The following is a 26,017-nucleotide window of genomic DNA, read 5'->3' on the forward strand; positions in this document are numbered from 1 at the left end:
CAAAACTCTCTCTCACCTGGAGAATTTTCAAAAGCTTTTACTACCTAGATCTTCCCATGAAGGGTCCAGCACTCACCTGCTAAACTGCCCAGGGGTCAATAAGCCGCTGAAACTAATACACACCTGCTCCTTCTCCTCTGGATGCCATTCATGCTAGCATGCCAGGCCCCCTTTAAAAGCACTTGCTTTCTGCTCCAAAAGCAAAGCAGTACTCTTAAAGGCAAGAGCCTATACTTCTTCCCCTAAGCAAGTTTTGGAATAAAAAGTCACTTTCTTTATACCAGAACTTGCTTTTGTTAATTGGACTCTGCACGTGGCAAGTGGCTGAACCTGTGTTTTGGTTACCATGGCATTTTAAATTGCCTGCCTGATAGTACCAGAATCTGTGTCATATCTGAGTCTGAACCTGATGACTATTTTGTCTCTTCAGACCCTGCTTTTTCTTGTTTTTGATATATCTTACAATTTCTGTTGTTATTGTTGTTGAAAACCAGATATATTGCCTAAGGTAATAGGTACCAAGAGAAGTCTTTAGTGTGAAAAATTATATTAATCTTGCTTGGAGTTAAAATGCGATTTAATCTTTCTTATAGCTATAGATACCAGAGATTTCAAATTCTTTCAGTGTCCTTGTTTTTGGCTTTAAGACTTCCTTTTGTATTTTTTCCTTAGAGAAAATCTGTGTCTTGTAGCTTTTTTGGCTGAAATCCACTTTTATTATATTGGAGACTTATTGGTGTAGTGTATGGTGTGGAACAGAGGGAGCACTCTAAAATCATCTGTGTCTTGGTCTTTTAGTGGGCTTGTGTCTTGGGAGATAACCTTCGCAAGTGTTTCAATTTCTCCTCCAGGGGGATAGTTTTTTTCCCATTGCTCCCCATCCCTGGCTGTGGCATTCTCAATCAACTTCCTTGTCGCCTTCTCCCCTGCTGACTATGGATTTTTTTGTCCCTTAGGTGAGACGGGAAAGTGGGCTGGAGTTGAGCAGAGTTCCCGTCTCCTAGCTAGGTGAGTTTTCAGTATTGCCCTCTGGGGAGAAGTCCTTTCTACTGGAGACAAGGCCTTTGTGAGGGAGAAGGGGCTGGCAGGATTTAACAATGACTATTCTTTGCCTCCTCCTACCAGGGCCATTGGAAGATTATTCTTGAATCCTCAGAACCTCCCTGTGAGAACCCACTGGTATTTCTGGAAATACCAGTATTTCCAGTATTTCCACGCCCGCCCCCTGCATGACAGCAACCTCTAGGAGTTTCTCACTCTCACATTAGACCACACTCAGGGTCTAGCAATTCATGAAAATTACTAGTTAAGTGTTCCTATCAGCTTAGGGCATCCAGGAGCTTCTGCTGGATGTGTGGCAAAAGTAAGCAAGTATCAGATGCTCTTGTATCTCACTGGATGTGCATATCTCTCCAGATGGGTGGCTGTTTGCCCTGAGTCCTTGGTTCTCTGGTAGGTCCAAAAGCCATTGATTTTTGGACCTACCAAAATCCAGTTTTTCTGGATGTAAGGATGGGACAAAATCCAGTTTGTCCAGTTTTTCTGGATGTAAGGATGGGAATGGCAACTTCTAAGTTCCTTACATATTGGAGCTGAACATGTGATATTTTCTTGAGTAAGATTTCCTACTACTAGGAACACAGGAAGTAGTTGTAACAGTGAGAACTGAATTATCTCCTTGTACTTGGCTTGGTGTCACTGAAACGAAACAAGGACTCCAATATGGTTTATACTTATACAGAGAAATTGATTTTGGAGGTATTTTAGCAGAAGTTTTTTGAGGAATCAATTGTTCATGCTGATAAAGGTAGGACTTGAGAATAAGCTATGACTGGGGTGAAGAGGCCCACAATAACTTGTAGGAACGACGGCTGGAAATATTAGGTTGTGACCAGGCTACAGTGTTTCGTTTGAAGTATGTTTTATTCTGTGGTCGTCAGCATGGAGTCACTAAAAGATTTCAAAAAGGTTAACAACTAGCAAAAATCTGAACAAGTAATCTGGTGACAGTACTGAATAAATTGAAAGGACACTGGGTTAGTAGTATCAAACTCAAGCTTTGGTATCTGAATAGAGATAAAAAGGAGAAACTGAAAAGCTGTAACATTTTAATAATGATAAAATCAGAAACTTGAGGGATGACGTCCAGGAGCCTGGCCTATAATATGAAGAATTTGAGATGTGACTAGAACTCACAACAGAGTATTGGGGTTGAAGATTATATTTGAGTTTCGTCTGCATGGAGATTGTAGCTGAAACCTTGAATAGAGATGTGATACCTGGGAAAGAACAAGAAGTGGGGTTAGAAGCTTTGTGGATGTGTAAATGTAAAGGGGTGGGAAAAAATAAACTTAATAGCAGGAAAACCGGAAGGATGACAGTAAAACTAGGACAAGATGTAAAGAAAGTTAATAAGCCATTAATTTATTTTAATAGCTTTAAAATAAACCATTAATTTTGGTTTAATGGTTTAATTTAAAATAAACCATTAATTTAAAGTTTTTAAAATAAATTGGTGGTTTTTTTTTTTCTCCAACTTATGTCTGTTCTACAGGGGCATACTCTGGAGTACGCAAATCCAACAGTCCTGACAGATGAAAGCAGCTTCCTGTATAGTTGACCTGGAAGGTCAACTTCTTGTCAGAGTTTTACATGAATTATTTTTATGGTGGAAATAGATGGAAATGTTCCACCAAAAATGATTTTTATCAGGTAAATATCCACATTTATGAGATAATGCTCCACTATTAGAATCTAATCAGGTAGAAGAGTGATTTATGTCAGCTGTAAAGTTGTGACGATAGCCAAATATAATACAGGCATACCGTGTTTTATTGAGCTTTGCTTTATTGTACTTCACAGATACTGTTTATTACAAGTTGAAGATTTGTGGCAACTTTGCATCAAGCAAGTCTATTGGCACAATTTGTCCAACAGCATTTACTGACTTCATGTCTTTGTGTCACAATTTAGTAATTCTCACAATAGTTCAAACTTTTTCATTATTATTATATCTGTTATGATGGTCTGTGAATCCGTGATCTTTCATGTTACTGTTGTAATTGTTTTGGGGGGTTGTGAACTATGCTCATAGAGACAGAAAACTTAATCCATAAATGTTGTGTGTGTTCTGACTGCTCCACCAACCAGCTGCTCCCTCATCTCTCTTCCTCTTCTTGGGCCTCCCTATTCCCTGAGACACAACAGTATTGAAATTAGGCCAATTAATAAGCTTACAATGGCCCCTACGTACTCAAGTGAAAGGAAGAGTCACACATCACTCACTGTAAATCAAAAGCTAGCAATGATTAAGCTTAGTGAGGAAAGCATGTCAAAAGCCAAAATAGGCTGAAAGCTGGGCCTCTTGTGCCAAATGGTCAGCAAAGTTTTAAATACAAAGAAAAAGTTATAGAAGGAAACTCAAAGTGCTACTTAAGTGAACACACAAATAATAAGAAAGTCAAACAGCCTTCTTTCTGAGATGAAGACAGTTCAAGTGGTCTGGAAAGAAGATCAAACAGGCCACAACACTACCTTAAGCCAAAGCCTAATCCAGAGCAAGGCCCTAACTCACTTCAATTCTATGAAGGCTGAGAGAGATGGAGAAGCTGCAGGAGAAAAGCAGGTAGCTAGCAGATGTTGGTTCATGAGGTTTAAGGAATGAAGCCATCTCCATTACATAAAAGTGCAAGGTGAAAAGCAGCAAGTGCTGTTGTACAAGCTGCAGCATGTTATCCAGAAGATCTAGCTAAGATGATTGACGAAGGTGGCTACACTCAACAACAGATTTTCAGTGTTGACCAAACAGCCTTCTATTGGAAGATGCCATCTAGGATTTTCATAGCTAGAAAAAAGTCAATGTCTGGCTTCAAATCTTCAAAGGACAGGCTGATCCTTTTGTTAGAACGTTAAAGCAGCCATGATTTTACATTGAAGCTGATCCTCAATACCATTCTAAAAACCCTAGGACCCTTAAGAATAATGCTAAATCTACCATGCCTGTGCAGTATAAATGAAACAGAAAAGCCTGGGTGATAGCACAACTGTTTATAACATGGTTTACTGGATATTTTAAGCCAACTGTTGAAACCTACTGCTCAGAAAAAGAGATTCCTTCAAAATGTTACTGCTTATGAACAATGCACCTGGTCACCCACGTGTTCTGATGGAGATGTACTAGGAGATTCATGTTGTTTTCATGCCTGCTAATAAAACATCCATTCTGAAGGCATGGATCAATGCATAATTTCAACTTTCAAGTCTTGTTATTTAAAAAATACAGTTCTAGGGGTATTGCTGCCATCAATAGTGATTCCTCTGTTGGAAATAGGTAAATCGAAAACTTTCTGGAAAGTATTCACTATGCTAGATGCCATAAGAACATTCATGATTCTGGGAGACCAAGGTGGGTGGATCACGAGGTCAGGAGATCGAGACTATCCTGGCTAACATGGTGAAACCCTGTCTCTACTAAAAATACCAAAAATGAGCCGGGTATGGTGGTAGGCGCCTGTAGTCCCAGCTACTTGGGAGGCTGAGGCAGGAGAATGGCATGAACCCAGGAGGTGGAGCTTGCAGTGAGCCGAGATTGCATCACTGCACTCCAGCCTGGGCGACAGAGCGAGACTCCATCTCAAAACAAACAAACAAACAAACAAAAAAACAGAATTCATGATTCATAGAAGGAGGTCAAAATATCAACATTAATGAGAGTTTGGAAGTTGATTCCAACCCTCATGGATGACTTTGAGGGGCTCAAGATTTCAGTGGAGGAAGTAACTGTAGATATGGTATAAATAGTAAGAGAATGAAGTTAGATGTGGAGCCTGAAGATGTAACTGAATCACTGCAATCTTATGATAAACTTGAATGGATGAGGAGTTGCTTCTTACGGATAAGCAAAAAATGTGGTTTCATGAGATAGAATCTACTCTTGGTAAAGATGCTATGAACACGAAGTGACAACCAATAATTTAGAAAATTACATAAACGTAGCTGATAAAACAGTGGCTTGAGAGAACTGACTTCAATTTTGAAAGATGTTCAATTGTGAGTAAAATGCTATCAAACAGCATCACACACTAGAGAGAAATCTTTCATGAGTCAATTGATGTGGTAAACTTCATTGTTGTCTTATTTTAAGGAACTGTTACAGCCACCTCAACCTTCAGCAACACCACTGTTCAAGGCAACATCCTTCAACAGCAGAAAGATGACTCGCTGTATGCTCAGGTAATTGTTAGCATTTTTAAGCAATATTTTTAAATTAAGGTATATATATTGTTTATCTGGGCATAATGCTACTGCACACTTAATAGACTACAGTTTACTTTAAACATAACATTTTATGTATCTGGCATCCAAAAAATTCCTATGACTTGCTTTATTGCAACGGTCTGGAACCAAACCCGTAATATCTCTAAGATATTCCTGTGTGCAAAATTACCATTATCTCTCAGGGCTAACTGCAAATAATTTGCTTCCTCCAAATAAATACATAATCTTCATAATATATAAATTTATTTGGATATTTGTATTTGTGTATACTGCTGATCCTTGAACAACATGGGTTTGAATTGTGTGGTCCACTTTTACGTGAATTTTTTTAACCATGTGCAGATCAAAAATACATGTGAATCATGCAGTATATGGAGGGTCCACTTTTTGTATATGTAGGTTCAACAGTGCTGACTGTGGTACTTGAGTATGCACAGATTTTGGTATATGTGGGTGGTCCTGGAACCAACCCCCACATAGACCATATGCTGTTACGTATACATATGTGAAGTACAATCAGATGCTCTACCCCGGCATCGAGTGGCTTGTTTCTCACTAAGATTGGTTAATGTTTAAAGGAAAGAAAGAAAACGCATGGTAAATTTCTTCTAGAGCAACAAGGCAGTTTTCATCAAGTTTGAGAAATGTAATTTTATTAATAGAAGGGCATGTCTTACCATACACACTGTACCCAGATAAATAAAATCCCAACATCTTTGAAAGCACACAAACACACAGTTTTACAGGGTACAATACAAAGTGAATTTTGATGATGTTCTTACTTGCATTTACTAAAAATCTGAGAAAGACTATAATCAGTCTCTAAATAATTATCTTGCGTAAAGAGAAAAGTAGAGCACAATATATATATATCACAAACCAAATCACACTCTCTGTAACATTACAACATGGAATTTACTTAATCAAAAATAAAAGCAAACTGGCTGAAGAAGGCTGTATCATTTTTTTTCTCAATATTACGCTAATTTCTATTTTTGGCATGAATTATTAACCTTTTCCATTAGTAGGAAAATGTGCTCTGCAAATTCTCGGATGGCACCACGGCCACCAGTACATTTGCAAATGTATCCAACAGCCTTCTGGGCAGTAGAACAGGCATCAGCAGGAGCACCACTTAGGCCCACTCTCTTCAAGCACTCTTCATCAGACACTTCATTTCCTATCAAGTAAAATAAATACTGAGCAAACATTTAAAGAGACAAAGAATATTCTAGCTAAATAATGCAGACAGCAACCAACAGGTAACTGGCAACTTCAGTAAGACCTAGGGGCACTGCATATAAGAATACTAAAGATTAGATGGAACAAAAATATTTTACAGTATAATTGAGGTCCAGGGTTTTCCCTAAGCAATCAAAAATAAACTCTTATGAGCTAGAGAAGAAGAATGGAGCATAATTGCTACCTGCCATGCATATTACAAATGTTAGAAATTTTATATATGAATTCTAAGTTATTTAAATTTTTTATTAAGCAAAATTTCAAACATATGCGAGAACCCCAATTTTATATTGAAAAATTATCAGAATTTAAAATCACTTAGTAATATTGTTTTCTATGCACTGCCCCCTAGTTTATTTGGGGAAAGGGAGAAGAAGGAATTCCCAGACATAATATTTTATCCAAAAACTCAATATTTGTCTCTGATAAATATAATTTTTTATCTGACAGAATATCATTAAACCCACAAAATCAGTGATAGTTCCTTAATATCCTCTAATAACCTAGTATATGTTGAGATACCCCCAGCTGTCTCAAAATTGTCCTTTTATAGCTGACTTATTTGAATCAGGAATGAAATAAGGTTAACGTATGGTCTTTTGTTTATATATATAATCTTAAATCTCTTTTAATCTGTAATAGTTCTGATTGGTATGCCATTTATTAATATTTGCTGAAAAATTACCATTTTTAAAGAATAAAAATAGATACTAAATCATACTGACATAATGATAACCTTTTCCTCCCTCTCTGTTAACCCCTTTTTTGGAATAGGATCCATTTCAGAAGCTCCCAGTATCTTTAATTCACCATTCTGAGTAAAACTATTACTATACTTTAGACCACATACAATAATACAATCTTGGTTGAAGAGTTTCTTTTAAATTTGTTCTATGCTTATCTACTGAAATTTTCTCATTTATTATTAAATGTGTTGAAATTTGAATCGTTTTCACTAAAATAAAGTTAGTATTTGCATAATCCAGCCTTTAAGCTCTATTTACTAAATTTTACTTATAGAAGTATTGATTTTTAAAGAAATATATTTTTATACACTTATGTCACCCATATAAAACATTGGTGAGTTATTATTATTATTTTTTTTTTGTAGACATGGGGCCTCACTATGTTTCACAGGCTGGTCTAAAACTCCTGAGCTCCAGGGATCTGCCTGCCTCCGCTTCCCAAAGTGGTGGGATTGTAGGCATGAGCCATCATGCCCGGCCTGCTCTGAGTTTTAAATAAAAATGTAAATGCTCTTCTCCATTTTCTTACCTCTCCTTTTAAAGTATGTGTGTGTGTGTGTGTGTGTTTTTAATGTCATATACGTAATACGTATTCATGGTAGAAATTTTTTTAAAAAAATAGAAGCAAAAAAGTCACAATCATCCTAATTATCACTGTTTGTAAATAATCACTACATTTTGACACATATAATTCTAGAGTTTTACCTATATAAATGATACACTTATTACTATCTGTAGGCACTATGTTAAGCACTTTATATTATCTTTGTTTTTCTTTCTAATGGCTTTATAAAATTTGGTTTGTGTTTATATTCTAAGTAGAAAACTAAGGTATACAGAAGCTTGCTTAACATCCCAAAGATAATAAGTATAGTTGGAATTTGTTATACATTCCATTAAAATTTTCTTCTAATAAAAATTGGATCTGTCTTTAACAAACATTCTGCAGCATTTATGTCCATTAAATCTTCATGCGTGGTTTAAGGGTTATTCCTGAAGTCTCTAGATCACATGCTCCCAAAGTTTTCCTGTGCTTCTTATTTTGAGGCTCATATTACCCTTGTAAATACTGCTTTCATACATGATTTATAGTTATTATGCATCTTAATAACTTATCAATTTTAAAATGTTGACATCATCAGACTGTAAGCTCTGCAAGCAGAAAGCCTACAGTTCCCACAACCAGTTCCATGCTGCATATCATCATAGGTACCTGGTAAGTGTATTGCTTAATATCAAAGTGAAAAACATTGTTATATTTGATCATGCAAATAAATACAGGTCACAGCACTGTTTGTAATGGTTGCATAGTAATCCTTTTTAGGGATATTCTATTTTTCACAGGACATTTAAGTGGGTTCTTTTAACTTCACTATTGGCCCATTTGTCTCATTTCTTTCCTGGAATTGGAATTTGGAGGAAAAAGTATGTACATTCAATTAGCAGCAAAAAATATTCAGAGTGTAATTCCTATGTACTAGAAATTCTGCTAAGTGCTTTACTCATATTATTTTATTAATCCCTTCCAGAGCCCTATGGTAATAGGTACTCGTGATATCTCCAGTTGTTTACAGATGAGGAAACAACATTCATCTTATCACAACTGGCTAATCAGTGGTACAGTCTCACTTCACAGCTTGTGCTAATAATCATTCTACATTTGATACCTATTATCAAACTAACCTCCAGAAAGACTGTCCCAGTTTAACAGTTTGATCAGCAGTGTTAAGAGAGTTCCTATTTCCCTACAATCATACCCATTTGGAGGATGTGCTTTGTCATTTATGTATTTCTTTAAAAATAAGTAAATAAATCCTGGTCCATTTTACTATGGGTGAATAAAAAGATAGATAGATACCAACCAAGATATGCCACTTCCTTCCAGCACAGGCCCATTTCTTTTCTCCATTCATCTACAACTGCTAGCTTGTCTGATACACTGACTTCCATTTTGCAATCCAGTTTTAAAGAAGACAGCGTCTGCTTTGAACAGGCCCTTTCTGAGATTAGCCTCACCTTAAAAAAAAAAAAAAAAGGATTGGAGGAAGAAGGGAAAAATTAAAAAGTGAAGAAAACAGAAATCTTTCATAATAATTGACCTTGTAGACAGTCCAAATCACAAACGAGTCATCTTTTGACCTTCTGAAGGTCCAAGTAAGAAAACTGACTGTCGTTTTAAAATCATGATGCTTTAAAACAAAGCTCATTTTATTTCTCATAGCCCAATAAAGGTGAGACACAGTATTTTATTTTCTACAATAGAAAGGATTCTATCTACAGGTAAAAATTACAACATATATTGTCTGATACTACTCTAAGATTCTCCTATAATTCAATTTATCCAGAGGAAAGTTTATAACCTCTCTCTTGTGCTGCTTAGCAATACATATTTAGGATTTCTGGTAAATTATAATTATCTTAGCTTTCATTTAAAAAAATACACTTAAACGTTAAGTTATTTTGAATCAAAAATGTCATTCATAAGAATAAGCTAGATTTTGAAAATCCACAGGATATCGTCCTTTTCTAAAATGGTACACCTATTATCTAGGGAATCTTTCTTGCTGCAAGATCCTTTGGGAAACACTAGATAGCTCCCATTTAAAAGTAGTTATGTTTACATTTACTGAATAAACAAGAAATATTATTTGCTGATTAACAAATTCCTAATTCTACTCATCTAAAACTAAATAGTATAATAATTTTCTAGGCGTATGAAGGCCAAATTTCAGATATTTTAAGAGTTAATACTAAAAATTTAAATCTTTTAATTCCTTGCATGTTCTTTGACCCTGAATCAAAATATTATAAAATACTGCTATATTCAGGGAGCACATACCTCAATACCACTTTTCTTTAATAAACTTATCCCAATAGCATCTTTTACATCATAAGATATTATTTCTTTTTGGTCTCCTGATACATAAATGTGGCCATTGGTGAGACATCCATCAATATTGCAAACCAAAAGTTTTATTTCCTTAAGCTTCTCTTTGCCAAAATAGCCATATCTAAAAGAAACCAAAATAGACCTTTGAGTACAAGTGCAGTACTAATCACTCCCTCTCATCTGGCTAAACCAATACATGAAATGTCACCATCCATTCAATTATTCAAACATTACTCTCCAAATTTACTTCACGTATATATTTTAACATATAGTACAGTAAGTAAAAGTAGTGTGGTCTAACCAGATAATGTTTCTCACTTTATTGAAGCCATGTAAACACATATTTTACATATGTCTTCCTCACATGAACAAAGTAATTGCAAAGATCCTAGGATGTTTGAAGTATCAGAAATCAGTATCTAGAAATATAATTATTAAGATTTAGTACAAAGGTTATAAAGGTTTATTTGTTTTTACCTTAATACTCTTTGCTCTGCAATAGGCCAATCAATATCCACATCTATATCCACACTATGTTCAGCTCGCATTTCGTAGTATGCCATTTTTCCACCCTAAAGGTAGTATAAATGTCATGAATACTGTTTTTAATATTCATTCACATATATCAAAACTTTATTATAATACAGAACAATGAATTCATTTCTACAGTACTGAGAAAAATGAATAACCCAGTAAAAATCAGTCACATAAAAATGATTTTTAAATTTATTTTTACTTTTTTATTTTTTCGAGTCAGGGTTTCACTCTGCCTCCCAGGCTGGAGTGCAATGGTGCAATCATAGCTCATAACCTTGAAATCTTAGGCTCAAGCAATCCTCCCACCTCAGCCTCCTAAGGATCTGGTACTACAGGTATACAGCACCATGTCCGGCTAAATTTTTAAAAAGTTTTTTGTAGATATAAGATCTTGCTATGTTGCCAAGGCTGGTCTTGGAAACCTGGCCTCAAGCTATCCTCTTGAGGCCTCAAGCTGGCCTCTCAAAGTGCTGGGATGACATGCTTCAGCCACCACGCCCAGCTTTTTTTTTTTTTTTTTGTTTAAGGAGAAAGCTCACACAAAAGAAATAACCTTAACATTTTTCAAATTCTATCTAAACAGTTCAAGTTCCCTATTTAAGAAAATTTCTATTTTAATATTGAAAAAAGCAGAAATATTACATCCTCCAGGTTTCTGACCATAAGGGATTTTGTGGAAATCCCTTAATCATATCCCCCTTTTTTTCAAGAAGTCTCTCCTGTCATCATCCAAAAGCAGTATAAATGTTTTTGGAACTTCTGTTCTAATTTGCAACTAACAGGCAACACAGGGGAGGAAAAATAACTGTAGCATCTGTTGTACAGAGTTTTCTTAGATCTCTGAGCTACTGATGAAAATGACTAATAGTCATCCAAGTCACATGCGGGCAAAGGCAAGAGCAGTCTCTTGATTCTAGGCAAGGGTCAGCAAGAGAAAGGGTCTTTCTTCTGATAGTAATTATTTGAATGACAAGATCAATTACTGGACAATTTCAATTTCATTTTTTTTTTTTTCAGAATTGTCAGTCTCTTCATAAACCTTGTTTTAATGAGAAACATTTTTCTCCACACTTTAGGAATGGGTTAATCATGGTCCTCCTTAGAAAAAAGCTTAAAAATGGTAGTATCTATGTGTGTCAAATCTAATTTTTCTGAACACTTAAATTTAACTAAACAGCTAGTCTATAGTTTGCCTATACATTGACCAGAAGATTTGTAAAAATGTTTTTCTCTCTTTTGTTCAGAATAATAGTCCCATTAGAATTTTTATTACACAATGGAGAGGGTTCTCTCTCTCTCTTTAAAACCGCTATTTCTTGAGTAACATAAGAACCTGAATCCAAATCCTGACAGTACCATTTGTTAGCTGTTTTTGCCTTGAGTCAATTACTTCATATTTCAGTGAGGCAGTTTTCCTCCTCTGTAAAACTGGGTAGAAATGTCCACTTCATTCATTCGCTATGCAGATTACATAAGATAACATATGCAAAGTGTTTCACCTACTCCGCAGTACACAGTAAATAATAAATAATAATGATAACTAAAATTAACAAGTTAAGAAATATATGATGCAACCATGTTGCAGGCTCTAAAATGAGAGAGACATTAAATCTGTTATTTGAAAATGAGAGAAATGAGAGTCAGGACAGATAAAATGATACATATTCAAGCTTACATAGTAAGAGGCAGTTGACTTAAAGTATAATAAATATATATAAAAGATTCCAGGTTTCCTGACACCCAGGTCATAACTCTTTTCACCTCTATGAAATTATTTGTCTTTTTAAAGCAATAGAAGTTATTCAACCCTACAGCCACAATATAACACAAACATGGATTACACAGTTTTGAGTGGAATGAGTACCAGGACATGTATAGACACGCAGTACTTGATTCATTTTTTTATCGTTGTAGCAGAATTCCTTGCATATTTACTGAATGGATTCCAAAGATCACTTTGGGGTAAACCTGCAGGATAAATGCCTCAGATAGCAAATGTTGTTAGCTATTACCTTTCCTCTATAGGTTGATACTTTTCTTTATCATAAAGAAATTGTACCATACTTCTTCCCTAGAACTCAAAGTATGCCTACAAAAGCGCTTAAAAGGGTTATGCAAAATGAAGGTACAAACCTGCAAGTAACCCATCTCTATCAAATGTCTTTTAGCAAAATAAAATGAGCCATTTTCATATAATTCTCCATCCCAGTCTTGTCGACGAGGCCGTTTAGCTGGATTTAAATTCAGAGGTTCGGTCACTTCACGAACTAAAAGCAAAAAGTTAGAATAAGTCCATGTTGCCCTGAATATAGAAAGTGTTAATTTAGTAACTAAAAAAGTTAATAAAAATGAACTCAGAATGCAGAGCATTTCTTTATCTAGATAAAGAACTTTTTTTTTTTTTTTTTTTTGAGACAGAGTCTCGCTCTGTCACCCAGGCTGGAGTGCAATGGTGCAATCTTGGCTCACTGCAACCTCTGCCTCCTGGGTTCAAGCGATTCTCCTGCCTCAGCCTCCCAAGTAGCTGGGACTACAGGCATGCACCACCACACCTGGCTAATTTTTGTATTTTTAGTGGAGACGGGATTTCACCACGTTGTCCGGGCTGGTCTCGAACTCCTGACCTCGTGATCCGCCCACCTCGGCCTCCCAAAGTGCTGGAATTACAGGCATGAGCCACTGCGCCCGGCCTGATAAAGAACTTTTTTTAGGCTGAATGTGGTGATTCACGCCTGTAATCCCAGCACTGTGGAGGCCGAGGCGGGCGGATCACTTGAGGTCAGGAGTTCGAGAGCAGCCCAGCCAACATAGTGAAACGCCATCTCCACTAAAAACACAAATTTAGCCAGGCACGGTGGTGGGTACCTGTAATCCCAGCTACTTGGGAGGCTGAGGCAGGAGAATCGCTTGAACCCGGGGGGCAGAGATTGCAGTGAGCCGAGATTGCGCCACTGTACTCCATCCAGCCTGGGCAACAGAGTGAGACTCTGTCTCAAAAAAAAAAAAGAACTTTTTTTAAAGGAATAAAATCTGTAATAACTCTGATGATTTATCTTTGCTTTCCAATAGCTACTAGAAAACTAAAGTATTTTATAATGAAATGTAGAACAATTAAGGTATTCATACAAATATTATGCTTTGGGAGGACATCAAGACAACCTTAAAGTAGCTTTAAAAGAACTGAATTTGTCATAAAATACCTATATTAATATTTGGGCCCTTTAATCTAGTTCTCATTGTTTGCATATACAGAAATAAGTTTTATTTATCTAATGTGGTTGAGAACTTGTTTTTATACAATTATTGCTGAAAAGTAAAGATTTCTCCATTAATTTACTGAAGATTTTATATTGATGAAAATGTTTATGTAACATATTATACATTCTTACCATCAGTTAAAAATATACTAAACATAATAATAAATTATGTTTATGAGTATACCTGATAATAAAGGCTCAGTAATGTCAACATTAATGAATAGAACATAATGTAATCAATGAAGACTTTGGTACTGTCATGTAGAGATTCCTTTGCCGTTCCACTGAGTTTTCCTCAAATCTGTGTGTGTGTGTGTGTGTGTGTGTGTGTGTGTGTGTAATAGCTGGTTACTCTCCAGAATCTTTCTTCACTTTTTGCTGCCATTTCTGTGTTTATACAGGCTTCTAGGAATAACCTCTACTTACTTGTTTAACTAAACTATCCCCTGTTCAATTCCATCCCAGTGTTTGAAATAACCCAGGAAAAAACCTTAGCAAATACAAATTAAATAGCTAGAGATAACACAGCTTTATGGGCACTGGCTACAGAGTAGTGACCAGAACTCTCTCTACTCTCAAAAAGTATACAATCTAGGGGTAGAGACAGGTAATAAACCAACTAGATAATTCAAGTGGTACTTTGAAGAAAAGAGAGGGACAAATCTTTCCTAGTATCAGTGGCTGCTTTCTCCCTGGGCATATCTGCTGAATATGAGGAGAAGGTACAAGAAAGATCAAGCTTTGCATAATCAGAGGGACTCTGCTGAGGTAGGCAAAAACTAGAAGGGCTTTCAATGACCTTATGGACTTGAGTTACAGATTGTCATCTGTAGGAACCACAAACATATAGCTCGTTTTTCCCCACCTAATGCTTCCCCCCTACAAGACTTTGGCTGAGTGTACTGTGTGGGAAGCTGGGAATGGGCTGGAAAGCAGGGAGACATCATAATAGTATTGTGGTCATCAGATCCCTTAGTCTTGTTAGCAAGAGTAGGGTATGGGTGTGAGTGTCAGTAACACATACAAGATGTATCTCCTAATAAGACACCTATACTAAGAGGTGAGATGAAATTAAAGTTTCAACCCAGCCCAACTCCTAATTGAATCAAAGTGATCAGCCCCTTATCCTATCTTCCTGATAGAAGAAAAGGTGTACCCTCTCTGGAGGAAAATATGTACTCAAGTGTCTATGCCAGATATACAATTAAACATGAGCCAAATGAAGAGGCAGAAATAGGTGACTCACAATCAAGAGAGAAGCAGAGTACAGAACTGTAAGTGACTAGATGTTGAAATTTGCAATCAAGGACTTTCAAATAGCTATCAAAAATATATTAAATTAGAGGAAATGAACTTTTTTAAAAATGGATTAAAAAATGGAAAATTTCAACAGAAAATGGAATCCCTAAGAAACAACTAAAATGTACATTACTGAATGGAAAAACACAGTGTTTATAATAATTCTCTGGATAAGATTTATAGCACACTGGACATGGCAGGCAAAATGCCTAGTAAACCCTAGGGAACCCTTCTTATATATGGAGTTAGGAATTTGGGGAAGAACTTCAAAATGTCATTCTTGAGATCCTTCAGAACACTTTGGTGGATGCTTTCTATCGCCATATGATTTGTATGGAGTTCATCAAACATGTCTAGAACAAACATAAAAGTATTTGATCTAGAAAAACAGCATATCTGCCTCAAAAGGCAAATAGAAATAGGAGGATTAGAATGTCCCTTTGTAAAGAGTAAAGCAAAGAATTAATTTGGTCTAGCTGTGTTGGCTTGACAACAGATTTACAGCTGATTGTAAATGTCATTACCTACTAAAGTAATGAGTCAAATACTCTCTTTTACAGCTCCCCTTTTACTCTCCTCATGCCTAAAGGATATTTATATACAAAAAAATTGATTCTCAATAAAATGAGCTAAAATAAAGACTGAAAAGAGATTACCTCCTTTCTGAATTTCACTCCATCGAAACTGATGGCGTCTCACAACAGAGAAAACAGAATCATATCCTTCTTCTCGAATCATTTCTGCAACTTTTTGAAGATCAGTAGGATGTAAACATGGAGAAGTAGCCTGAATATTTCCTACAATGTCAACCTCTTAAAAAGACAAGAGAAATGAAAAGGATATTAAAAAAAAAAAGTTCCTTGCAAGCAAGTAACATTAAGGTTTGGAATTCAAATGTTAAAACAAGTCTTATAAGATAATAAAGGAAGTAGAAAAGTACATAAAGGTTTGAATAAACTGTTAATCAAATTCATACCATTATGATAATTAAGAAATTCTATGATGGCATCTAGTGAGGTAGAGCTGTCTTTTGAAACTTCAGAACTTCTTCGATGAACTTGTGCACCAAATTGTTTGGCCACATTCTCAATTTCATCATGGTCTGTCGAAACCCATACACTGTTCAGATATCAAAAGAAATTAACAGCCAAATCAAAAGAAATCATTAACAATAAAATGGAGCTCTGTAACCATAAAATACAGCTTACATAATGTGAGAATATTTTTTGCACAATGATAATAATGTTACAGATCCAAAGGAGTATAAAATGTAAGAAATCATATTTTGTATATAAATATATTAATGAATAAAAATGCAGTCCTAGATATGCTTTATATAAAGAAAGGAACAACAGACACTGGGGCCTACTTGAGGGTAAAGGGTGGGAGGAGGGTGAGGATCAAAAAACTACCTATCAGGTACTATGCTTACTACCTGGATGACGAAATAATCTGTACATCAAACCCCTGCAACATGCAACTTACCTCTGTAACAAGCCTGCCATGTACCCCTGAACCTAAAATAAACGTTTTTTAAAAGGCACTAGAAGTCAAATCTAAAGAAAATTAAAGATCTTGCTTATTCTCCATCCAAATCCAAAATATTGTATAAAATATTTTAATATGCTTGCTAAAAAAAAAAAAAATGGACTTGGCTTAGCCAAACCCTAAAGGTGAAACAGTTTCAAGCTTAGAAGATAATAAACGCCCAAGTCTGGGCTCAAAAAAAATCAGATGAAACTACTCTTTCTTTTGTAAACAACAAACAATGGGTATATAGATGTAGAATCAGCTGGGTTATAGCCATTGATAACAACAAACATGAAGAACATGACTTCATTGGCTCAAAAGAATTTAACTTAATACTCTATTAACCACAGGTTACACAGTTGCCTATTTAGCCTTTACAAAATCATGAGTAGGCAAAATGCTGTTTTGGAGAGGGGTACCAGTTTCTATTGAAGTTTTGTTTCCTGGACAGTCACAAATTCCCACTGCTAGATGCAGAAGATGTAAATACTACTCTAGCCACAATGTTTGGTCAGGCCTGGAGTCTCACACCTGTAATCCCAACACTTTGGGAAGCCGAGGCAGGTGGATCACCTGAGGTCACGAGATGGAGACCAGCCTGGCCAACACGGTGAAACCTGGACTCTACTAAACATACAAAAATTAGCTGGGCATGGTGATGCACACCTGTAATCCCAGCTACTAGAGAGGCTGAGACAGGAGGATCGCTTGAACCTGGGAGGCAGAGGTTGCAGTGAGCCGAGATCGCGCCACTGCACTCCAGCCTGAGAGACACAGTGAGACCCTGTCTCAAAAAAAAGACAAAAAACAACAACAAAACCCCACCATGTTTTAATAGTGATTTATGCAAAGATATCTTAATGACTCATAGTCTTTGGTGTATGTGTGTGTATATATATATTTGGTGTATATATATATACACACACACAAACATATATACACGTTATTTTATATACATACAAAATTATATATAACGTGTATATATGTATATGTGTGTGTGTATATGTATACATATACACACACACATATATATTTTTCCTTTTATCCCACTCTTTCGATATCTACTGAGGGAAAGATGAACTGCATGTTTTGTTTGTTTGTTTTTTTGACAGAGTCTTGCTCTGTCACCCAGGCTGGAGTACAGTGGCCCATTATCTGCTCACTGCAACCTCCACCTCCCAGGTTCAAGCGATTCTCATGCCTTAGGCTCCTGAGTAGCTGGGATTACAGGCATGTGTCACCACGCCCGACCAATTTTTAGTAAAGATGGGGTTTTGCCATGTTGGCCAGGAGGGTCACTGACCTCAAGTGACCCTCCCACCTCAGCCTCCCAAAATGCTAGGATTACAGGTGTAAGCCACCACGCTCGGCTGAACTGCATGTTTGTCTATGCTCAATTATCATGAGTGGAAAGAAAGTGAAAAACTAAAGAAAATCTTCTAACATCCCTGGATTTCATTTATTTATTTCGTTTATTCCCTTTAATATTTATAGAGGGATTTAAATCAAGGGATAAAGTCAGTAAGAAAAAATAATCAAAGAAAGCCTAGCAAACAAGATGAGACACTGGCTAGGGGTCAAGAATCCCGTGATATCTACTTATGTCACTCTATGCAGGGCAAACGCAGGAGCCCCCATTTTCCTCCATCTTGAAATCTGAAATAGTGGGAAAAAAATGTTCTCTTGGGAAATGTCATAGTCAAAGGTATATAACAAAGTAAAGTAGCAATGAAAACCTAGTGCATTTTTAAAATAGAGGTGACGAGAGGATAAGATGAAATTAGAATACAATAAAAAATAAACAGGGAAGGCAAAAGACATGGTAATTTGGCATCTAATTTACATTAATTGAAATAAATTGCTGAAGCCATTTACTTCATTATCCTGATTTTTACTGCAATGAAAATTCAATACCAGAGGGTTCAGTGGTCTTTAAGTAATGTTTAAAAAGCAAGAAAAAAAAATAGAATTTCGGAGGAGGTTTGCTTTTCTTCCTTCCTTCCTTCTTTCATTCATTCATCCTTAATTTATGAACTATTTACTAAGTGCTTATTCTGTCCCAGGCACGATTCTGGACACTAGGGATGTAATAACATATAGAGCATAGTTTATTTTCTTGAGAAAGTATTGGCCTATTGATAGAGACTGAGGCCAATATAGCGGTGTAATTCTCTTTAAACCATTAGGAAAAGAGAAGCGAGGGATCAATTAAGTAACTACGCTCTTTTCAGTGCTTTACTTTTTACAAAGTACTTTCACAGTGCCTGCTACATATCAGGTGCTCAATATAGATCTGTTGAATGAATGAAACAGTAAGGGATTAAAAGGATGGTTTCTGAAGGAAGAGGTTCAATTCTGGCTCCACCACATGCTAGCTATATGACCACGGGAAAAATCCATATCTCCCTACGCCTCAATTTTCAGTAAAATGGAGGTAAGTAATAATAGTGGGTACCTCATATGGTTTAGAGGATTAAATATAAACCATTTACTACAGAATAAACATTTAATAAATGTTAGCTATTCAAAATACCAAAATAGGAATGGTAATAAAGTAACATCTACTCTGTCTCATTTAATCCTCACACTCAATCTTCAGAAGGTAGACTGAAGTTCTGCTTCCAGACCTTCAAAGGTCCAAATGTCTAATTTGTATGTTATGTTAAGCAATTACACTGTGAAAAAAATATGAAAACAGTATCCCATATGTACACTTAAAATACTATGATCATAACCTATGAAAGAGACTGAGTAGATAATTTTCCTTTGGTTTAGGGACATAAGATGGGGCTAGGCAAAAGAGAAAATGAGCAAGGGAACAAACAGGCCAGTCAAGCAGAGTGAATGTCAAAGTCTAATGCCAATGGCTTTAGCCTTAAATGAAGTCACACCACATCTAACAGGACCAACAGGAATATCAACCATGGTGCCTGTGATAACTATTTTAAATCAGAAGCTGCCATTTTAGGGAGAATAACAGCATAGGCCTTTCATTAATCAAAAGTCTATACCCTAAGCATAAAACTAAAACATGTTTACTTTTCCCAAGTATGTTAGGCAACACTTACAAATCAATTTGTTCTGAGGTTTACTTACACAGCACTGAACCACTGTTGAAAATTAAGCTCTTACAAAATCAACTCTGGCAATAACTCTGTACTAAAGGAAAAAAAATTATCTCAGCATTTTTCTTAACTACTAACTAGCCTAGTTAGTATGCAAAGTTAGCAACCTTGAAAAGTACTGTTAGCTTTGATGCTGAGCAGGCCAGAGAAATCTGCCTCAATTAAGTCAAATCGTGGTTTTGAACAAAATAATCTCAAAGGTATCTTCGAGCCCTGAAAAACACAAATCAGACAGCTGCAATTTTCTTCAGCTCTCTCCTAAGGTAAACATTTTTTGAAGAAACAAAAGAGAGGGTAGGAGGCAGGAAGGGTGCTCCAAAGTCCTCTTACAGCTTCATAGTAAGTCAATTGAATATAAGTCAACACATTTTAATGATCTAGTATATAAAGCATACCATGATGAATAAGAGGGTACCTGCTCATAAGAAGCTTAGCTTTTCACCTAGTATAGCAGGAGTCTCCCCAGGCCAAATTCTGCCCACTCCTCAGCCTGTTTCTGTAACATTTTATTGGAATACAGCCACACTCTTTCATTTATGTATTGTCATGGCCACCTTCACAACATACACAACAGCAGAGCTGAGTGGTTGCAACAAAGACCATCTGGCTTACAAAACCTAAAATATTTACTATCTGGCCCTTTACAGAAAGAGTCTGCTGGCCACTGAAACTGAAAAAGAGAATAAAGACATCTTTCCATTAACTCTTCAAAGTCAAAGAATGTTAGCACCAGAAATAATTTTAAAGATCATTACAACTTTCCCGTTTTACAAGCAATGGGAGAGTTTCCCATTTCACAAGCACGGAAGATAGTAAAAACCTTCTAAACAAGAGGAAAATGTCAATAACAGATTACATACTATGTGCCAGGCACTATTCTAAGGGCTGCACATACATTATCTCACTTAATTCCCTCCACAAGCCTGTGAGGCAGACACTTCAGTACATTTTGCAGATGAAGAGACTGAGGCACAGAGAGGTTAAGCGATTTACCCAAGTTTGCACAGTTAACACATGGTGATGCTGGAATTCAAATCCACAGTTTGATTTCAGAGTCTGTGATCTTATCTCCCTGCATAGGGCATGCACTAAATGAAGGTACAAACGACATAGCTATGTATGGGAAAACAAAGGCAAAATTACTTTTCACTGAGGGGATCAGTAAAGGCTTCATGGAGGAAGAAGTGCTGGTCCCTTCTATTACCTTTTGACCTAATCTCTCCAGATGCCTGGAAAGGATGACAAATAGCACATAGCCACAAAACTTGAACAGAGTAAATTCACATTGTTACATGATACTGTTAAGTTAGAAATAATATTCATTTTGCTAGTTTAGAAAAAAATATATATATATATTTTTTGGGGGACAGAGGCTTGCTCTGTTGCCCAGGCTAGAGTGCAGTGGTCCAATCTCGGCTCACTGCAACCTCCGCCTCCTGGGTTCAGGTGATTCCCCTGCCTCAGCCTCCTGAGTAGCTGGGATTACAGGCATGCACCACCACAACTGGCTAATTTTTGTATTTTTGGTAGAGATGGGGTTTCACCATGTTGGCCAGGCTGATCTTCAACTCCTGCCCTCCGCCTGCCTTCGGCCTCCTAAAGTGCTGGGATTACAGGTGTGAGCCGTCATGCCCAGCCAATTTTATTTCTTCTAATCGTCACCACTGATATAGTGACAGATACCATAGGTGGCTTGAAGAAGTATAAAACATTATCCCTGTGGTCAATGAGTTTACACTCTAGTCTAGAAGTATTAAATAAAACTACTTGGTACAGAAAAGGTTGATACTAGAGTCTTTTTTTTAAAAGAAGTTTTGTACAAATGCTAAAATGTGGAAATGGGAAAATCATTGGTCAATATATACACATATTTTCCAATCATTTCATAGCAAAATCCCCAATGCCTGCTGTAATGGTTGGTTGTTGGGTTCTGACCAACAGAATCTATTCCCCCTCACTTTTGGTAATTGTACTCCAATTTTCCTCTTGATGAACCTGTCATGTTTTTCAGCGGGGGCTCCATCGCTGGTTTCAAGAGTGGAAGATGAAGCTATACTGTAGCAATACAAGCACTATGTTCCTCTTGCCACAGTGACTGGCTGAAGAATGAGCAGGGTACCCAATGAGGCACAATGAAACTTCGAGCTTCGAAGAGAGCACTCCTTCTGACTTACATTTAAACCTGTAAGAATATGAGGACTGCTATCAAAGACACACAAAATCGGCGACTAAAGTGTTAAGGACAGATTGTATTCTGTTACTACTGCAATAGGGAAAAGAGTCCAACGTGAATTGCATTCACAGCCCCAGAAAACGAAAGGCTGGAGACTTTAAAGGCTGAGTTGTGCTAAGGGAAAGGCACTGAGGGGTGGGTGCTAACAGGGCTTAGTCCGTGTGACTAGGCCATATGGATTTGTTAACTGGTGCTTATCTGGAAGAGAAACAATCTTCTATCTTTATAAGACAAGGCAACTGAGCAAGTTGAAGCAAGGTGTCCACTGAACTTTGCCCTTTATCTTCCCAGAGGGACTGGGAAGGAGAGTAAGAGTTATTTCCTAGAATGTTCGCATTTCACTGAGACAGGGTTCTGGAGCTCTCAGGTCCTTGAGGAAACAGTTTTGTGTGGTAGATTTACATCTCAAAAGGCAGGGAAAGTTTTTATAATTGCAAGCTTTCTAAACTAATTGCTCTAAAAGAGGGTTCAGGGGCCTATCACCAGGTTTTTCCTGGAACAATCAGGAAATTCTGGCAGCTTTGAGCCTCTTCAGGAAGCCATTTTAAGGGAACCTGAGATCATCCTAGGGACATGGCCTTAAGCTGCTAGAAGCCATGCTAGGGCTTGGTCAAGTCTCTTGGAGCAGAGGTTTGGAGCAAGTCATTAGGTACCCTGAGAGTTCTGCAGTTCTCAGTACAACCACCTTGAAACCATAAAAGGGTCTATCCAGAGCTAAGGAATTGAGGATTCTGGCAACAAAGTGCACCATGCTCTTATCCTGCTTTACTTTTTCTTAAAAACATTTATCATAACGTGATACAACACACATTAATGTTCTTGTATACTGCATGTCTTTCCTTATTATAAGGTAAGCTCTATGAGACTAAGGGCTGTCTCTACTGCTACTACACCTGGTTCGGTACATACAACAGTGCCTGTTACATAGTAGGTAGGCAGTAAGTATGCTGAATGAATGAATCATTTTTTTGTCCTTGAATCTGACTGTACCTTAATAAGCCTTTCCCTCTTTTGTTATGCCAGTTTGAACAGGGTTTCCTGATATATACAACCTAAGAGTTGTAAATGGTATTAACAGTTTTGTTCTCCATTTACTGTGAATATGATTTTGATCTCTAGTTCATTTCACAAAAATGATATTTCACTATATTACTGCAGTCTGGATGCACCTACTTCTCTCAGTCCTTTTTAGTTTGTACCCTTTCTAAGAATGTAAAAATATCCCAAAGTCTGTGAGCTTCACAAGGACAAAAACTGTGTCCCAATCATCTTGGTATTCCCTTGGACATGTATAGCAGAAATTAGGGCTCAGTAAATAGCTACTGAATTGAACAAAATCCCCAGGTCCTTCCCTATCTCTCCTTCGCACACTTCCTATTGCACTAGTGTTATCTTCTGAGTGGTGGCTCCTATTTGCCTTGGTCCATCCAGGACTTCTTTTGGGTTGAAACATTAAGAAAATTAGTATATTTATACTTTTTTGGCATCTCCCTTTTTGAACAAGACTGGTTAAATGAAAATCATTTACCCATATATTAATATGGGTAAGCAAACATAGGTTCAAAAAGAAAAAGAGATGACTTCAAAAACAGTCATCTCTTTAAAAATCGAAACATCAAAAGGTTAACATAAATTAATTTCCACAATAACACATTCAAATGTAGTTAGGTTGAAGCTATATGTGTAAATTCATTCTTGGCACAGAATTCCATCTCCCTTCTTTTATGAATGACATCAGCTTGTAACTCCTGACCAATTTGGCAATGTATCTAAATTATGCATAATTAAAACTGTCCTTAGGGCAGGCGAGGTTCCAAAGGTATGATTAAATGATTTGTAAGTATTAATATATCATAAAACAGTCAGTTGTACACCTTCCCACTGAGTCTCACTTATTTATAAATGTAGGGAGTTTTCTAGATTGTGCTGACTCACAGGCAGATAGCTAGAGTATTTTTCAAAGGTTAGGAAAAGATCTCCAAGCTGAGCTTGAAATTCAGCTCTGACACCCCGACACTCAACTCCATTCATGAACCTGATGCCTCCCTAATCGAGCAGCACCAAGCAGTTATCAAAGGCTGAGCAACAGGGGAGCTTCGATGGCCCCCATCCAAAGAAGTTCACATATTATCACAGATGTTGCACCCGGGTGGCCTCCTTTACTTTTCCCCGTAAGGTCAACCCGGGAGGAGGGGACGGTTGGGGAGGTGTAATCTCCCCTTTTACGGATGATTCTCAAGGGCGGAGACAGGAACTGTCCCAGGTTATGACCATTGGCAGCTACGGAACAAGGAAGGAGCTGGAGCCCTTCCTCCTGGGCTCTCAGCCCGGCCCCAAGCACCCCGGATCTTGCACATCCCTGGCATGAGAGATGGCCCCCTTCCAAGAGCGGTGGCCCCGGAGGCCCCAGCCCCTCCAGCAGCCCGACTCCCTCTCCCGACCCCCGCCCAGGCCGCGCCGCCCACTCTCGCACATGCGCACCTCTGGAAGGCCCCTGAATCCAGGGCCGCACGCAGGACCCAGCCAATGAGCGGGACCCCCGCCAGGTGCTTAATGTTCTTCAGGGGGATGCCTTTGCTGCCTCCCCGGGCCAGAATTAGGGCTGCCAGGTGCGGGGGCTTCTCCACACCTCGGCCCTGGCCGCCGCGAGAGTTGCGCTGCAGCTTCGGCGGCCGGCCCCGGGACGGTCGCCCCCGCGGGTTGGAGACGGAGGTGGCGGCCCCCTTCTCCACCGAGTCCATCTTCCTCCCACGCCTTCTCCCCAGCTTCTCCACATCCGGGAGCTAGTCCCTCACCACCTCAGCTCGGCGCCGCCCGATCCCCGCCTGGCAGCTGGCGCGCGCGGCCGTCCCTCGCCCCGCCCCGTCCCCGCCCCTCGCGGTGCTCGCTGGGAATTGTAGTCCGCGGCCGCCTCGTCTGGGGCCAGTAGGCCAAGTAGGCTCTGATGAGGTGACCCCAAAACTAAGTCAAGCAGTGGGAGTCCAGAGATATTTGGAGTAAGTGCGGCTTTTGGGGTGCTTGCAAGTGTCTGGAAATTTCTAAAATTAAAAAAAAATAAAGTATTTATATTTGCTAAAGAACTTCCCCACTTTAGAATTGTGGTGGGTTTCCCGTTGCATACCTTGATGCACCCTAACACGAATCCATTTTATATTTTAAAATGTATATTTTAAACATACACCTTTTTTTAATGCCCCTGGGTCATTTTTTCCAAGAAATTACTGACCAGCTCATTCAAATATCCTACAGGCGCCTTAAACTCAACGTTTTAAAAACTCCATTTTTCATATGCGCTCGAACTGCTTTTATCCCTGCACTTTGATCAACATCAGCATTCCCTAGCAGCAGAAATTTGGAAGTCAGCTTTACTGGTCACCTCTAGTGTAGCCGACACTTGGTTTTTTGGTTTTGTTTTGTTGTCTGCTAAAAATCTTTTCCTTTTAGGAATTGATCCCTCTCTCACCCGGTGAGGGTTTCCCTCACATTCTCTGCACTGTAATAGTAAGTGTGTGACCCAAGCTGGTCCATCTAAGCACCCCATTTTCCTTAACACATCTGTGGTCTAGGGACAGGCATATGACCAAGCAGAGCCCACTGGAGTCCTTTCCAGAGAGTCTTGGAAAGAAAGGATCTTTCTCGTGCTGACTGGGTGCTAAGGACCTTGTTAACCTGAAGCCTCAGGGCAAGGGTAGGGTAGGGTGGCAGGGGGGCTTTGCTCTTCTGAAATGTGCTGGAAGGCTGATGTTCTCCCTGAGGAAGCAGAACAATGACACGTAGGGATTAAAGAGAAAGAACTCTGGAGGCATCATTTAAACTTTTTTTTTTTTTTTTTTTTTTTGAGACAGATTCTCATTGTGTCCCCCAGGAGGCGGGAGTGCAGT

At 38.0% G+C, this 26,017-nt stretch overlaps 1 protein-coding gene and 1 long non-coding RNA gene across 2 annotated transcripts; one reads left to right on the forward strand and one right to left on the reverse strand.

Moving 5' to 3' along the window:
- The first annotated feature begins 666 nt into the window (after positions 1-666).
- LOC129525921 (uncharacterized) lies at positions 667-7,709 on the forward strand. The gene is made up of 4 exons (XR_008670478.2): positions 667-1,008; positions 2,555-2,712; positions 5,144-5,232; positions 7,631-7,709. It is a non-coding gene; the product is annotated as an uncharacterized lncRNA (long non-coding RNA).
- Positions 5,903-25,006, reverse strand: CMAS (cytidine monophosphate N-acetylneuraminic acid synthetase). Its single transcript, XM_004052861.5, has 8 exons — positions 24,618-25,006; positions 16,225-16,367; positions 15,905-16,060; positions 12,826-12,959; positions 10,633-10,727; positions 10,105-10,276; positions 9,128-9,281; positions 5,903-6,457 (listed from the first exon to the last, which is right to left on the reverse strand). Exons 1-8 carry the CDS (start codon positions 24,875-24,877, stop codon positions 6,267-6,269), a joined length of 1,305 nt encoding a protein of 434 aa, XP_004052909.1. The 5' UTR covers positions 24,878-25,006; the 3' UTR covers positions 5,903-6,266.
- Positions 25,007-26,017: the final 1,011 nt, after the last annotated feature.

The sequence above is a fragment of the Gorilla gorilla genome, chromosome 10, assembly GCF_029281585.2.
Source record: "Gorilla gorilla gorilla isolate KB3781 chromosome 10, NHGRI_mGorGor1-v2.1_pri, whole genome shotgun sequence".
NCBI classification, from domain to species: domain Eukaryota; kingdom Metazoa; phylum Chordata; class Mammalia; order Primates; family Hominidae; genus Gorilla; species Gorilla gorilla.

Bases quoted from the DNA above. Each gene is read 5' to 3' on its own strand.
- CMAS (XM_004052861.5), bottom strand. From the start codon at position 24,877: ATGGACTCGGTGGAGAAGGGGGCCGCCACCTCCGTCTCCAACCCGCGG. The intron at 10,728-12,825 runs GTTTGTACCTTC...TACTACCTTTAG, and splicing joins TAGAGATGGGTTACTTGCAG to GGTGGAAAAATGGCATACTA. The intron at 9,282-10,104 runs GTATGTGCTCCC...TTTTTTTTTAAG, and splicing joins TAAAGAAAAGTGGTATTGAG to GTGAGGCTAATCTCAGAAAG.